At 51.5% G+C, this 14,633-nt stretch overlaps 5 protein-coding genes across 5 annotated transcripts; 4 read left to right on the forward strand and 1 right to left on the reverse strand.

The window, feature by feature from the left end:
- Nucleotides 1–321: 321 nt before the first annotated feature.
- On the forward strand, nucleotides 322–1,056 carry PRX1_1 (peroxiredoxin 1; the record flags this gene model as incomplete). Its single annotated transcript, XM_064873001.1, has 2 exons — nucleotides 322–341; nucleotides 390–1,056. The coding sequence occupies 2 exons, from the start codon at nucleotides 322–324 to the stop codon at nucleotides 1,054–1,056; spliced, it is 687 nt and encodes a 228-aa protein (XP_064731659.1).
- Nucleotides 1,057–1,840: 784 nt separating this feature from the next.
- On the forward strand, nucleotides 1,841–4,798 carry PMZ80_004578 (uncharacterized protein; the record flags this gene model as incomplete). Its single annotated transcript, XM_064873002.1, has 1 exon — nucleotides 1,841–4,798. One exon carries the CDS (start codon nucleotides 1,841–1,843, stop codon nucleotides 4,796–4,798), a length of 2,958 nt encoding a protein of 985 aa, XP_064731660.1.
- Nucleotides 4,799–5,869: 1,071 nt separating this feature from the next.
- On the forward strand, nucleotides 5,870–6,817 carry PMZ80_004579 (uncharacterized protein; the record flags this gene model as incomplete). Its single annotated transcript, XM_064873003.1, has 1 exon — nucleotides 5,870–6,817. The coding sequence occupies one exon, from the start codon at nucleotides 5,870–5,872 to the stop codon at nucleotides 6,815–6,817; it is 948 nt and encodes a 315-aa protein (XP_064731661.1).
- Nucleotides 6,818–7,313: 496 nt separating this feature from the next.
- On the forward strand, nucleotides 7,314–11,552 carry PMZ80_004580 (uncharacterized protein; the record flags this gene model as incomplete). The annotated part of the gene is made up of 1 exon (XM_064873004.1): nucleotides 7,314–11,552. One exon carries the CDS (start codon nucleotides 7,314–7,316, stop codon nucleotides 11,550–11,552), a length of 4,239 nt encoding a protein of 1,412 aa, XP_064731662.1.
- Nucleotides 11,553–12,439: 887 nt separating this feature from the next.
- PMZ80_004581 (uncharacterized protein) lies at nucleotides 12,440–14,362 on the reverse strand (the record flags this gene model as incomplete). The annotated part of the gene is made up of 1 exon (XM_064873005.1): nucleotides 12,440–14,362. The coding sequence occupies one exon, from the start codon at nucleotides 14,360–14,362 to the stop codon at nucleotides 12,440–12,442; it is 1,923 nt and encodes a 640-aa protein (XP_064731663.1).
- Nucleotides 14,363–14,633: the final 271 nt, after the last annotated feature.

The following is a 14,633-nucleotide window of genomic DNA, read 5'->3' on the forward strand; positions in this document are numbered from 1 at the left end:
TGCGGTAACGATTGCGTGAGAGGAGCTAGAGCCAGAACGAGTTAGCACGAAAACAACCAACGATGTGCAGTTAAGAGCCCGCTGCTGGAGCTGGGAGCAGTTTTGACAGTGGCAACACTCTCTTGCGCGGAGCAGCGAGGGGTTACCTCATAAGTCTGATGAAAGTCATGGAAATATGTCGTGATCCGCTTCTAGGCGGGTTGTTTACTTTGAAGATTTATTTCTGCGCATCCTCGAATCTTTTCTGCCTCTCTAACATACCACCCTGACGCAGCTATACAGGATCACTAACTTACACATCTACTGAACAAAGCATCCACAATGAGCGGCCGACCAGAACCGTGAGTCCGCATGTCTGTGCTGCCAAACATGTCACTGACCACCCACAGCCTCCGACTCGGCAGCGTTGCCCCCAATTTCAAAGCAGAGACCACCAATGGCCCAATTGACTTCCACGAGTTCATTGGCGACAAGTGGGTCGTCCTTTTCTCGCACCCCGAAGACTACACTCCAGTCTGCACGACCGAACTCGGTGCTTTCGCAAAGCTCGAACCAGAATTCACCAGAAGAGGCGTCAAGCTAATCGGCTTGTCTGCCAATACTGTCGATAGCCACGGAGGATGGATCAAGGACATTGACGAGATTTCGGGCTCAAACCTGAAGTTCCCAATCATTGGCGACAAGGAGAGACAAATTGCTCTCGCCTACGACATGTTGGACCACCAAGATGCCACCAATGTCGACTCCAAGGGCATTGCTTTCACTATTCGATCTGTCTTCATTATTGACCCAAAGAAGACCATCCGAACAATCCTCTCATACCCAGCCTCCACCGGCCGAAACACTGCCGAAGTCCTGCGAATCGTCGACTCCCTGCAGACTGGCGACAAGCACAAGGTTACAACACCAATCAACTGGGTTCCAGGTGACGATGTGATCGTCCACCCAAGCATTAACAACGACAAGGCTAAGGAGCTCTTCCCTCAATTCAAGGCTATCAAGCCCTACCTGAGAACAACTCCTCTGCCAAAGGACCAGACAAGCGCTGCTGTCTAAATATGATACCCGATGCACAAAAGATTAGATAGAGGAATGAATGCATGATGAGACCATGACAGCTGATTCGTTACACAAGAGATTGATTGGGTGCCTTAATGACAGTAGTTCATCCGACGCGCCGTTCCATGTGCTTAGCCTGCTGGCATCAATATAGTGTTACCATACCTCCGGAATGCTACTTTAGTGCCATGCTCCCCTCCTCGCAATCCCTACATTAATTCCAAAGATCTTGTTTGACGGAGACGAGTATTGCTGCTATTGTTATGCGAAGCGAGACCAAACAAGTCTCACCTTGGCGCAGCCCACAGGAAGATCATCCACTTCACCAGGGCTGACCCACGCTCATGCAGAAGCCTACTGGTTACACCGCACTTTCTTCTTCTAGAATTCTAACGTCAACTCTATCTATACTTGCCATTTTCGAATAACCAAAAAGACGCTGAGCTGAACGATTTTGAGACCAGTCACTACCGCAGCAAATGCGCTGACCTCGGCAACCTCAGCCACCTCACTATCGATACCCGGTCCTTGAAACGACACTTTCTTTGTCCCTAAACCGAGACTCACTCCACGATCAACACTTTGATCGATTCATCCGCAGCAGATTGGGATTCTGTCTGCCTGACCCGCGATTTGTGGCTCGAATGGCATATCTCGTGGCAGTCTGATCGTTCTTTGTGAGAGGACGGCTCTTGATATACATGTATGTTCATCGACTTTTTTGTATCCTCTACCTCAGGAAGCATGCTGTGGATTTCAAATTTCGTGTTTGCTAACAATCATGGATCGCTTCAGAAGACGGAGTGTTCTACTTGGCTTACCGTCTCCCGTATCAGAAGGTAGCAATATCCCCTCACCTGTCCTCTCGCCTGTCGAACTCTCTACACCGGATTCGGCAAGTGACCGGGATCCCAAAAGATTTGCAGCACTTTTCGGTCGTTTCTCGAGCAGGTCTTCATCTGTGCAATCTGAATCTAAACCGAAGAATCTTCATGTCGATACTACTTCTGGATACCAAGCCTTGACATTACCGTTTGATGACAAGTCGCCAACGAAACTCGGCTCCTCACCACGACGACCATCACGACCTAGACATGTCCCTATCATAATACCTGACTATGCTTCACCTTACGGCCCTCCACAGAACAACACAAGTGTTCTGAACTCTGCAACTTCTCTCTCCGAGTCACTTCTCTTCCCAACTTCAGCAGATGCCACCAAGTCCGACACAGAATCATCGAAAAGTCGTGCGAAGGAAATACTTCAGAACGATTCGAAAGCCGCCATGAACACCAGCCAGCTGAGCTTGACCGCGTCAGAATCAGGACTTGACAGTGCGGCGAGCTCGATACACCACTCAAACTCTCAGACAAATCTAGCTCATTCCAACTCTCAGACGAATCTAGCTTCTCCAACCAACCAGCAGAATGCGGGTACCGCGAATGTCTCTGGGCTGGTCTGTAATGTACATCCAACTACAGGACAGGAACCTCCACCGCTTGTAGGCGCGACGACGACGATCCTAGGAGACAGGCTGTACGTCTTCGGTGGACGTGTCCACAGTAAAAGCCAGCCATACTTATCCTCGAAATTGTACGAACTGGATCTAATACGGCGGCACTGGTCGAAAGTACAGACGACTGGAGATGTGCCGCCACCTCGATACTTCCACAGCGTATGCGCTTTGGGAGACACAAAACTAGTATGCTATGGCGGAATGTCACCCGCTACGCAGTCGCAAGGCCAGATGAATGGGCACAGCGAGTCACAAGCCGAGGTTGTTGTGATGAGCGACATCCACGTCTATGATGTGCCGAGCAGGACGTGGACGCAGATTCAGCCCTCGAGGTCGGATAGTCCACAGGGCAGATATGCACATTGTGCGACCATATTACCTTCCTCAGCAGTCTTTGCTTCGGCTGACTCGCATACGTCTGCGATACACCACAATCCACCATCTACTGACCCACACTCAGGCACTATTGGAGTACAAATTGATGGTACCGGTGGTGCTGAAATGGTGGTAGTGGGTGGCCAGGACAGTAGCAACAACTACATTGCGCAAATCAGCGTTTTCAATATGCGAAACCTGAAATGGACGAGCAACACGCCGTACGACAGGAATTGTGGGGCTTACAAGAGCATGGTTACGGGTCTGCCTGGAGTTAATGCGCAGAACATTGGACGCGGGACATCTTTGAGCGAAGGGGTCCAGAACCAGTCTGGAACTTCCATGCTGATTTATTCGAATTACAACTTCCTTGATGTGAGGCTCGAGCTGCAAGTACGGACACCAAATGGCAGTCTAGAAGAGAAAGTTATGAATGGCCCTGTCTCACCACCAGGGTTGAGGTTTCCGAATGGTGATGTAATCAATGGTCACTTTGTGGTCAGCGGCACATACCTAACCTCTTCAAAGCACGAGTACGCATTATGGGCGCTTGACCTGAGGACCCTGACTTGGGCCATGATAGATACAGCTGGGACTGTGTTCGGCCAAGGCAGCTGGAATAGGGGAGTTCTCTGGAACCGGCGCAACACTTACGTTATCCTCGGACATCGAAAGCGAAATCTTGTGGAAGACTACAACCACAGAAGAATCAATTTCGCGCATTTGTGTCTGGTTGAGCTTGAAGCATACGGACTATACGACAATCCGAGGAGGAAAAGTCCCACATCCGCGTATGTATCGAATTCTGCTCCTTCTATTCCTGCTTCATTGCAGCAGAGTCTGCCTTCCAAGACTGCAGGAGGCAGAAGCATATCGACCGCAGCTGAACAACTGGGTCAGCAAGCACTACAGGTCAATGAGCTTTCCGACATGGAAATCGTCACGCAAGACAGGGAACGTATCCCCTGCAACTCGAGCATGTTAGCACGACGCTGGGGACCTTTCTTCAGTCAGCTCGTACTTGAGTCGACGTCTTCGCCAGACGACCTCCGCTCAGAATCAGCGACACTTCGACCGAGCATGACATCCCGAGCAGCCAGTCGAATATCAGCACTGACTATTACACCAAGCACGAACGGAACCATACCCGGTCTCGACGACTGGAGATCTCAAAGCCGCTCAACTAATCGGACGTTGGTCGAACTTCCCAGCAACAGCTCCGCGCCTGCCGCATCCCGCGGTCGGACACTGTATCTCCCTCACATGGCGTCCACGATTAGGTTACTACTGCGCTATCTCTACACCTCTTCGCTGCCACCACTCGGCACCCAGCTTTGCTCACCACACACGCTTTGCTCGCTACTACAGATGGCACGTCCCTACCAAATAGACGGCCTGCAAGAAGCGGTCATCGAGCGCCTCCACGAAGCCCTAGATGGGCGTAACGCAGCAGCAGTCTTCAACGCAGCCGCCATGGCAGCAGGAGGCGGACGCGCAACAGGCATGGACGGCCTCGGTACACTCGCCATGCTAGAACGACGCGAAAGTGCAGCGACGACCGTGGCTGAGACCAGCATCTTATCCAACAACTACGGCCCGAAGAAGGGCCACGGCCGGACCGGAAGCGGCGATAGCACGAGTACAGCTACGAGTGCGACGACTAGTACTACGTTCTCGGAGAGTGAGGGCGCAAATGGAAATATTGGCAAGGATACACGTGGGAGCCGTGAGTACAAAATTTGGAGTGGGGAGATGAGTAGTGTTATTGGATTGCAGAAGAGGGGTTTGAGAGGGTTGATGGAGGGGAGGAGGGCGAGGGAACGGGCTAATACGGCTGAGGGGGTATAGAGTAAGCTAGAGGTGGAATTCACGCAAGTGAGCTTGAGCATTTGTGAAGCGAGCGTTATTGATAGCGAGCGACGTTTGGCTGGTCCATTATAGTAGGGGTACTGAACGATGTAGCATTGCATGACGCGAGGCAGGTGCTACTTGTGAATAAAATGCGTAGTCGTGGCAGGTGCCATGGTGTGAATAAATCCTCTGCCAGTTGAGATGGATTCTGTTCGTGTCACTGTCACCTCTCTTTTATCTTGACATCACCTATCTATTTCTCGTCGTACGCTGCGTCCATTTGTCCATCACGTCGCATAGCACATGTGCAAGGCGGAAACGTGTTTGTGTCGCCTGGAGAAGTCGAACGACTCAATGTCGCACAACCGCCACAACAACGGGAAACTGACAGTCCTCGATTGTCAGGTGCAGAACACCTTGATCACTTGCCTCAAGCGCCGTTAAAAACGTCGCTACATGTTCTCCTCCTGCAACCTCGTATTGTTGCTGCATCGATATGCAAGGTACATCGCGATGACCGGAAGCGCTTCAACCACGGTCGATGAAAACGTGTGGATACCGTTTCAGAACAAAGCCACATTTTCGAGCGACGGAGGATGCTGACCAGTCGCTTAGGATTTATTCTTCGCGCTATCCCATCAACCATACTATTCTGGACGAAGCTTGGTCAACGGTGCCTAGACCAAGATGCAGGTACCGTTGACGTAGCTGCACAGAACCCTGGTGAGGTCTCGGAGGACTTCTGCCAGGCAAAGTTTTCAACCAAGCTGCATTTTTCTGGTTGGGACAACACAGCAGATCGATGACGAACCAGACGTTGCTTTGTCCACTGCTTTGGTCCCTCCACGAATGAGACCTTTTTGTCCCGTTCTTTCTCCACGGCTTACGACAACCGAAAGACGCTCAGGTAGGGAAAACTGGAGATGTTGAGCTTGGTGGTGCTTGTTCAATAAGTACTTGAGGTCGCCTGCGCTCGTGGTTCCTGCTTTGTTCCGTCTCAGTGTATTGCTATCTTACTGTATCATCAGTTTCTTCTCAGTTAAGTCTCTTTCTTTCAACAGCATCAATATGCGTTTCGCACCAATCCTGGCTCTTGTAGCCACCACACTCGCTGCCGAGAAGGGTTTCAACTACGGTGCCACCTTCAGTGATGGCACGATTAAGCACCAGGCGGATTTCGAGGGTGAATTCAACAGTGCTAAGAACATGGTCGGGAACAGCTTCCCTTCAGCACGACTGTACACCATGATTCAGGGCGACACCAATGGAGTCATTGAGGCTATCCCAGCCGCCATCAGCACAAAGACTACCCTGCTCCTTGGCCTGTGGGCTTCCGGTGGCGTGGACGGTTTCAATGCTGAAGTTCAGCATCTGGCGGATGCCGTCAATCAATATGGCACCGCTTTCACGGATCTCGTCGTTGGTATCTCAGTTGGCAGCGAAGACGTCTACAGAACCACAGATCTGGGCATTGCTTCGAACGCTGGTCCTGGTGTCGCACCAAATGATTTGGTCAACTATGTTAACCAAGTCAAATCAGCCATTTCCGGTACCGGTCTATCTGGCAAGCCAGTCGGTCACGTCGACACGTACAACACATGGACAAACACTTCCTACACTGCTGGCCTCACCGCTGCCGTCGACTTCATCGGTGTTGACGCTTACCCATATTACGAATCGAGCAAAGTCACAAATGGAATTGAAAACGCTCAGAGCATTTTCTGGGATGATTGGAATGCAGTCGTTGCCATTGCACAGGGCAAGCCACTCTGGCTCACCGAGACGGGTTGGCCGGTTGAGGGACCTACTGTAGGCCAGGCCGTTGCTAGCGTGGATAATGCTGCGAGATATTACAGCGAGGTCGGCTGCCAACTGTTCGCTGCCAACATCAACACTTGGTGGTTTACGCTTCAGGACCAGCAGCCAGTTGCACCAGCTGGAGGTGTAATTTTCGCCGTTACTGGGCCTGGTCTGCCACCGCCGACTACTCCTCTGTACGATCTCTCGTGTCAGTGAGGGATGTATATAATGTGTAACGAAACAAAAAGCTTATGATGGAACTGGGTTTAGATGTTAGATTGGATAGTATATGATAAATCTAATCATAAATGTTACTGTATCTTATTCTCCTCTTTAGTTTTGTTACCATGACTTTCGTGGTTGATAGCTTGATAACCAATACTGGACAGGTGCACGTTTGGATATTTTCAGCTGCAGACCATCGTTGTTCTGTTCTGTGGTACACCTTCCAACAAGAAGACGAGAAGCCCTCAACACCAGCGCAATGTTCTGAGCATATGATGTAATCATTGGTGCAGTACGGGAGGTAGCATTCCTTATCTGATTGGATGATACATGGCGCTAAAGTACCATTCTAACCTATCGCAGCCCACCCAAACAGAGACCCCGACGCGTCCAGCAAAACATAGGTCATAACAGCCTCATCTATTCATGCCCTTACATATTCTCAATTACAACACTTGCAACAAATGAACACCACACCATAGTCAACATGGTGCGAACACGAGCTACAGCAACGGCTGCGCCGACTGCGCCTCTATCAGCAGCTCCTCGTCGACGACTAAAGGTCACTCCTCTGGAGAAGGAAGAAACAAAGAAGCCCTCGAAGCCTGTCGAAGATGAGCCAAAGCCGATGACGCGTGCGACACGCGGAAAGAAAGCATTAGACGAACCAGTCGAGGAGCCAAAGCCCAAGGCTACGAAACCGGCAGCCACGAAACCGAGAGGTCGACCGAAGAAGGCAGAGACCATAACAGAAGAATCAGAACCACAACCAGAGAAACCAGCTGAGAAATTGGCTGATAAGCCAAAGCGCGCCACTCGATCAACGCGGGCCACAGCTACTACCGCGAGCTCTGCAGCGAAAGAGAAAGTAGCAGCACGGCCTACAAGAACCACAAAAGCGGCAGCAAAGGAAAGGCCAGCGCAGGAAGCCGAGCCTGAGGAGCAGGCTACAGCCAAGGAGTCTGCACCAGTTGCAAAGGCTGCTCCTCAGAAGAAAGTCACATTCCAGGACACCGCAAAAGACGACAAAGAGAATCAACCTATCACAACGAGAGGCGGAAAGAAAGTAGCCGCCTCGAAGTTGACTAAAGCGACCGAGAAGGCATCTGGCCTGCGGGCGAAGCCGGTTCGAAAGCCAACTGCGGCAACGAGATCCTCCAAGAGAACGAAGGATCAGGTCTCAGACGATGAAGACGAAAAGCCAAAGAAGAAGATTCAACGCGTTTTAACGCCCAAGAAGATTACACAAGTAGCAAAGGCTGCAACACCAGAAGAAGCATCAGAGGATGAGCTCAACGGCGGCAAGACTCCCATCAGAGATCTCAGCTTGTCTCCAAGAAGACTCCAAACAAATCTCACAGCCGAAGCCATTGCAAGGACTTTGTCTCCAGCTAAGCAGCTTGATTTCACACAGACTCTTCTACAGCAGTCTGCAAGGAAGAACGCAGAGGATGGAAATGGGGCACTGACGAGTCCGGCTCGAAGACCACCTACATCTCCTGCAAAGCTGTTCCCGCAATCTATGCTTCAGTCTCCAGCAAAAGGACTAAACAACGAGAACAGCAATGGTATGGCGAGCCCGGCTAGAAGACCGTTGGATTCACCGGCCAAGCTGTTATTCCCCAATGCCACCAAGCACGATCGCCAGGTGAATCTGAGCCACACTGCGAGCAAGCTCTTCCAAAGCCCAAAGAGATCGGCTGCATTCGATCCTGCACGCATGTTTGCTCATTCTGCGGTGAAGCCACAGAAGAACGATTTATCGAAGAGTACCTTCTTGAGCAGTCCGGCGAAAAGAGTGGGTGTGTTCTCACCTTTGAAGAAGTCTACCACACCACAAAGCACAATGAAGAGCGCCCAGCAAAGTACACAATCACCTGATGAGCTCAATGTTAATGACATGGAGGTCACGGAGCTCATGAACGATATGCCAGAGGAACTCACTGTTTCAAGTCATCAAAGAGCATCAGTCTCTCCTACCAGGACATACAAGTTGTCCGCAGACGAGCTACAGATGGACTTTGACGACTCTGTCCTGCAAGTCAGAAGTCCTCTGAAGGTGACTAGATCACCTGCAAAGCCGACAACACCGGCTGAACCAGTGCCAGTCCTCGGATATGATGCTGATGCGACCGAGCTCGACCACGAGATGGAGGAGACAATGCCTAGCGTGCAAAGTACTCCTCGAACTGCAAGTCATCATGATAGCACATTCGTCAACCTTCAGGCTTTGGAAGCCGAGGAAGGTGCAACCGTTGAAAGTCTACAAGAAGAGCTGACGATGACAGAGGAAGGCGACGATACACTCATTCTTCCGGAGAATGCAGAGGCCGTCGCAGCTACGCCTCGATCTGTGGTTGTGTCGTATCAAATTCATGATGAGTCGATTGATGAGCTTGCTCCGTCACCAAAGGAAGATGTGGTTAGGCAATTCTTGCGAACACCTGGTACTCCTGCTACGGTATATGAGCATGAGTTGACGAACATGGTGCCTTCCCCTGAGGTGGATGCTCCAACACCGGCAGCATGCGTCGCCCAAGTGAAAGTGGCTGAAGCACAGTCGCCGGTCAGCTTGCATGAGAATGAGCTTACCATGATGAGTGGAGCGCCGAAAGCTGCAATCACTCATGAACAGGCAGCTCTCGAGCAGGAGTCTCCAGCTAGCCTGGACGAGAACGAGCTCACTGTCATGGCCAATGCATTTACACCTAGACCAGCGAAGGCAAAGACTCCAAAAACTGCTGCAACACCCGCAAGCATCGCTGAGCATGAATTGACTATCATGGGAGGTACGCCGAAGTCTGCAATTACACCGCGAGCTGCTTCTGTTACGGAGCAGGATTCGCCAGTCAGTATTGCTGAGAATGAGCTTACTGTAATGGCTGACGGGTTCACGCCACGGCCAACCACGGTGCGGACATCGATCGATGAAGAAGACTCCCCAGTCAGTCTTGCCGAAAACGAGCTTACTGTTATGGCTGATTCCTTTACAGCAAGGCCAGCCAATAGACAGAGCCTGGTTGACAGCATTGTTGAAGCTCAGACACCTGCTAGTGTTGCTGAGCATGAGCTTACCACAATTGCTGACAGCTTCACTCCGAGACCAGCAAAGGCGCAAGCTCCCCTGAGCGAGGCTGCTGAAGCTCAAACGCCGGCCAGTGTTGCTGAACACGAGCTTACTGTCATGGCTGATAGCTTCACACCAAAACCAACCTATGCTCACACTCCCGCATCCAGCACCGCTCAGCCGAGTCATCAAGCACGGACACCAGCCAGTGTCTCAGAGCACGAACTCACCATAATGGGCCAAACGTCGCCTAGCAAAGATGAGACCGAAGACAACGAGCAGACTCCAGTCCCAGCTACCACGCAACCAGCCACTTCCACCCCAAACATGCCCATCCCACGCAAGTTCCACATGCACACCGTCGTCTCAAAAGTGCCCTTGAAGCCAGAAGCCGAAGACTCTCCAGCACCAAAACTCCAAATCAAGAAGCGGAAAAGACCACATTCTCTAGGTGCCCAGCCTGACTTCGTCGATATCTCGGACAGAGTCACACCAGCAAAGGCCGCACGAACAAGTAGCCCGGATGTCACGTCTACTCGGGCTACGCCTGCCAGCTCAGCTATCCGGACACCAGGCAGCAAATTGTCCTCCGAAAAAAGCACGCGACGCGTCGTATCAACGCCCGTCTCACGAACACCACTGACAGATGTGTCAAACAACAACGGCGACAGCAGTATCCTGCGCGGTACAACCATTTACGTCGACGTCCGCACCTCCGAAGGCGCAGACGCAAGCACGATCTACATCGAGCTCCTCACCAACCTCGGCGCCAGGATCGTAAGAGACTGGAAAGAAAATAGTAACCTGACACACATCGTCTACAAAGACGGTAGCCCGAAGATCCTTGAGAAGGCGCGTCTGTCGGATAGTGATGTTAAGGTCGTGGGTGTATCGTGGCCTCTTGACTGTGATGCGCAGAAGAGTTGGGTCGATGAGAGTGGGTATATTATTGATTTGTCGCCGGGGGAGAATGTCGTACGCTCGGTTAGTAGATCGGCGAAGAGGAAGAGTATGGAGCCGAGTATGCTTGTCACTGACGGATCTGGGAGTGTTAAGCGGTCAAGGAGTAGGAGTATGAGAAGGAGCAGTATTAAGCCGTTGGCTGAGACAGATGGCGACAACGATGAGGCAGCAGCGCTGGCGACGCCAACAGTCGATCCAGCGAAAAAGGCCGCCGATCTAGAGAAGAATAGTCTCACCGCGGCATGGAAATCAATTAACGCAACGGGGAATCTGGGTGAGGATACACCCGCGCGACGAACACTTGAACTCTTGCAGAAGAGCTACGAGGTTGAGAACCTTAGTGGGTGGGACGACTCAATTACATCCTCTCACTCCGATGATCAAGAGAACACAAACACGCCTCGGGGCCGTGTCAACATCGATGAGGATGAAAGTGAGATCATGGAAACTGGCCTTACACCAGCCCCCTACCGTCTCCAACCTACCATCGGCTCCGCACCAGCGAAAACGAGTAACAACGGGATAATGAGTTATCGGGAGAGGGTGGAGGAGATGGAGAGGAGGGAGGTGAGGGATAATGCGTTGGGGACTAATAAAGGCGAGAGAGGAGTCAAGGGTGGGAAGGGGAAGAGGATGACGATGTTTGGGGGTGGGAGTGGGTTTGAGCCTGTGAAGGGGAGTCCGCTGGGGTTATAGGTTAGTTCTGTGAAGGACGAGGATGAGCAGGTTTGAATTAAGGGTGATTCGTGGTGGAGGTGTGGTATGGTGATCTGATTGGCCTGGACTGGGTTGATGGCGTTTTGGTTTGCGTTCGGCAAGGCAGGCGTTTGATGGGGTTCTGACTTGGTTTTGGCAAATAGCCATGAAGCACAGATGAATTAGATCAAAGATTGGATTGGTTTGGTCGTTAATGCTGTCATTCTTACAGATTACAAGAATGAGACATGATGAACAACGCAATATCCCAATCTTCTGCGTCCCGTGTTCAGCTCCCGAGACGTGACTTACATCGTCCAGAGAAGTGTGACCCATGTTTCTGCAAGAGAAAGAGCGGCTTATCTGTAACGGGCAGAGAAGCCGCGATCCAGCCGGCTGTACATATGAGGAAGGCATGATCTTCGACGAGGAATGTACGCTTTAGGACCGGCCGGGAAGTTGTGATCAGCACTACGTACTACGACCAGGCAGGCACCTTTGTCGCTGCGAGGAGGTGCGACTGGTCGACAGTATTGTGGAGGAAGGCACGATCGGCTATATTACAGTGAGGTGAACTGAAGACAAGGCAAGTGGCGAGATACTGCAGTGGCGGTATAGAAATGGAGGCGGATAATCCTGGGGTTAAAGTGTAAGCTGGAGGTCGTCTGCGACGCGTGATCGGTTGAGAGTCAGACTCCAAGGTATTAAATCAATAGCAGAATAGATCATTAGATCTCAATCAGCTAGATGGGTATCAATAAACAGCAAAATGATCCAGAACTCCGATGCTATGCAGCGCTCGCAATGCAATGTTCAAACAAGAAACAAATCAAGTCTCTCGCCCAATCACCCATCATCGTAGCTCACTCGAGTCGAAACCTCTAGGCTTATAGCATCCCCTTCTTCCCCTTCCCCTTCCCCTGCTTCGCCTGCACCTTACTCATATCCACCTTCGGCACCGCAGGCGCCCCATGAAGTTGATCACCCGGATCCGGAAACCCAATACTATTCAACATAGTCGTGAAACTCGTCGCATTAGTCGCATGCTTATCTTTATTCTGCGCTCCAGGGGCAGGAAGCATGCTGTCGAACGTTGAGGTTGGATTTGCGCGGGCTGGCGGGTTAGAGTACGGATTTGAGAGGGCTTGGGATTTATATGCTTCGCGCGGTGGAGATGCGGGACCAGGACCTATTGGGGAGGGTGGCTCGTCATCGTGGTCTAGACCGTCGTCAAAATCGAAGTCTGAGACTGCGGTTTGTGGACGGGTTGGTCTTGTTGGACGGGGTGGGATGGTGGGCTGATTCCGTTGTTGCGATGGGAGGGCCTGTTGTGCCTTGCTTAGTCTTGATGAAGCTGCTAGGGCGGCGGCTGAGGGTGCGACTGTTGCGTAGGGATCGTAGCGGGCTGGCGTCAATGTTTGGGGTATTGGCTGGTCTTCTTCTGGTGAGTCCATGGTTGTGGCATCGTGGTATGTAGCATGCAGTGAGGGGGTGTTATTGCGCTGGATCTCTGGCTTCTTCTTTGGTGTTCGGAAGGGTGAACCGAATCGCTCTAATCCTGTACCTGAGTCACGACGTGGTCGTTGTGGTTCAACTGTGCCGTATGGAGGAGATATCCGCCTTTGGGTGTTCATGCCTCGGAGTGGAGGGATAGCTGCGAGCGGCACGGTTGGCATTGGAGGTGCATTACGCTGTTGTTCCTGGACGAGCTCGGGTGAGTAAATGCGGATAGTTTCGGGTCTGTTAGGATCGCTTACTGCTGATGGAGGGCTCACAGGGGAGTACTCCTCTTTCTCATAGTCTGGCCTGGCACGAGAGAAGTCTTCTTCGCTTCGGTAGCGTGCTACACGTCTACCTGGTGTCACAGGGACATCTGGCATGTTGTTCACATAGTTGATTGGAACATTGCTGTTCGCTGGTGGTGTTGGCATCTTCGTGTTCCAGAAGTCGACACTATCGACTGTCTGGGAGCGACGATGGGTTGAGAACATTGATTTTGCTCGCGATCGGGTCCGGCTCAAAAAGTCAGAGCGCTCGTTGCTGTGGTCGGCAGTTTTGATCGGGTTCGATATGAATGGACGTGCTCCATTACCATCCATGTTCAGGCCACGTGTGTTTGGTGCCTTAGCATGGCGTTTCGTGAGGACGACCCAGGCGAGCGTAGCTAGAATACCAACCACGATGCCCGGAAAGAAACCCGCGAAGAATACTCCGATTGGGAAGTTGGTCGTCTCTTTCACTGGAGGTGGGTTGTCTGAATCGATGCCAGACGCTGCTGCCTTTGTGGCTGTGGATGTGGAAGAAGACCCCGAAGTTACTGTAGTGCTTGTAGTCGAGGTGACTTTTGTCGTGGTAGCTGGACCGGCTCTTGACTTGTCCACAATGCAGATGCTTGTGCCACCCTGTTCGGAACATGTGTAGCCAAATGGACAGCATTTATCGCCACACGTGGGCAGTTTATCTTTCAGTCTCGTGGTAAATATTGGACCGGCATTGCTGCTGGCGTCCATCAAGTCGAGATTGCAATTAATAACACCGATTGAGTCACAGCTCTTGCCTTTTGGACAGCATATCGCCGAGCTCGACTGGTCAAGGGACTGACAAGTCGTATCAGAGCCACAACAAAAGTCGCTCGGTAGCTTGGAATCGACAGCTGAACATGATACAGGATTCGACGAAGGACATGTATCTTCTCTCCTCTCCAGCCTTCTCAGTGTTTCTGAAGGATCTGTATCGGTATTCCGACTGTGTACATATGCGTTGGCCGGAAGCGCGGCCAGAGCAGTGAGGGCGAATGCCCAGTATTTCATGGTGAGGTAATATCAATCGTATCCGAGATTAGTGGTAAGTGTATAGCTTATTCTGTTGCAAAGTATCGAAGAAGCGAAAGAGGTAAACGCGCTGACCAGCAGGCGGAGTCACGGTGATTATGAGTAAAGAAAAGTAGAGTCGAAAATAGAAGATGTGATTCCTGAACAAACGTGACAGAAGCAGCGACACAAAGGAAAGAATGGTTAACAAAGGAAAGGCTCGCAATATCCGTGTGGAAGAGGAACAAGAGGTCTCTCTTCTAGAATCCGG

This window comes from Knufia obscura (genome assembly GCF_036327395.1).
Source record: "Knufia obscura strain CCFEE 5817 isolate CBS 148926 chromosome Unknown scaffold_4, whole genome shotgun sequence".
Classification (NCBI taxonomy): Eukaryota; Fungi; Ascomycota; class Eurotiomycetes; order Chaetothyriales; family Trichomeriaceae; genus Knufia; species Knufia obscura.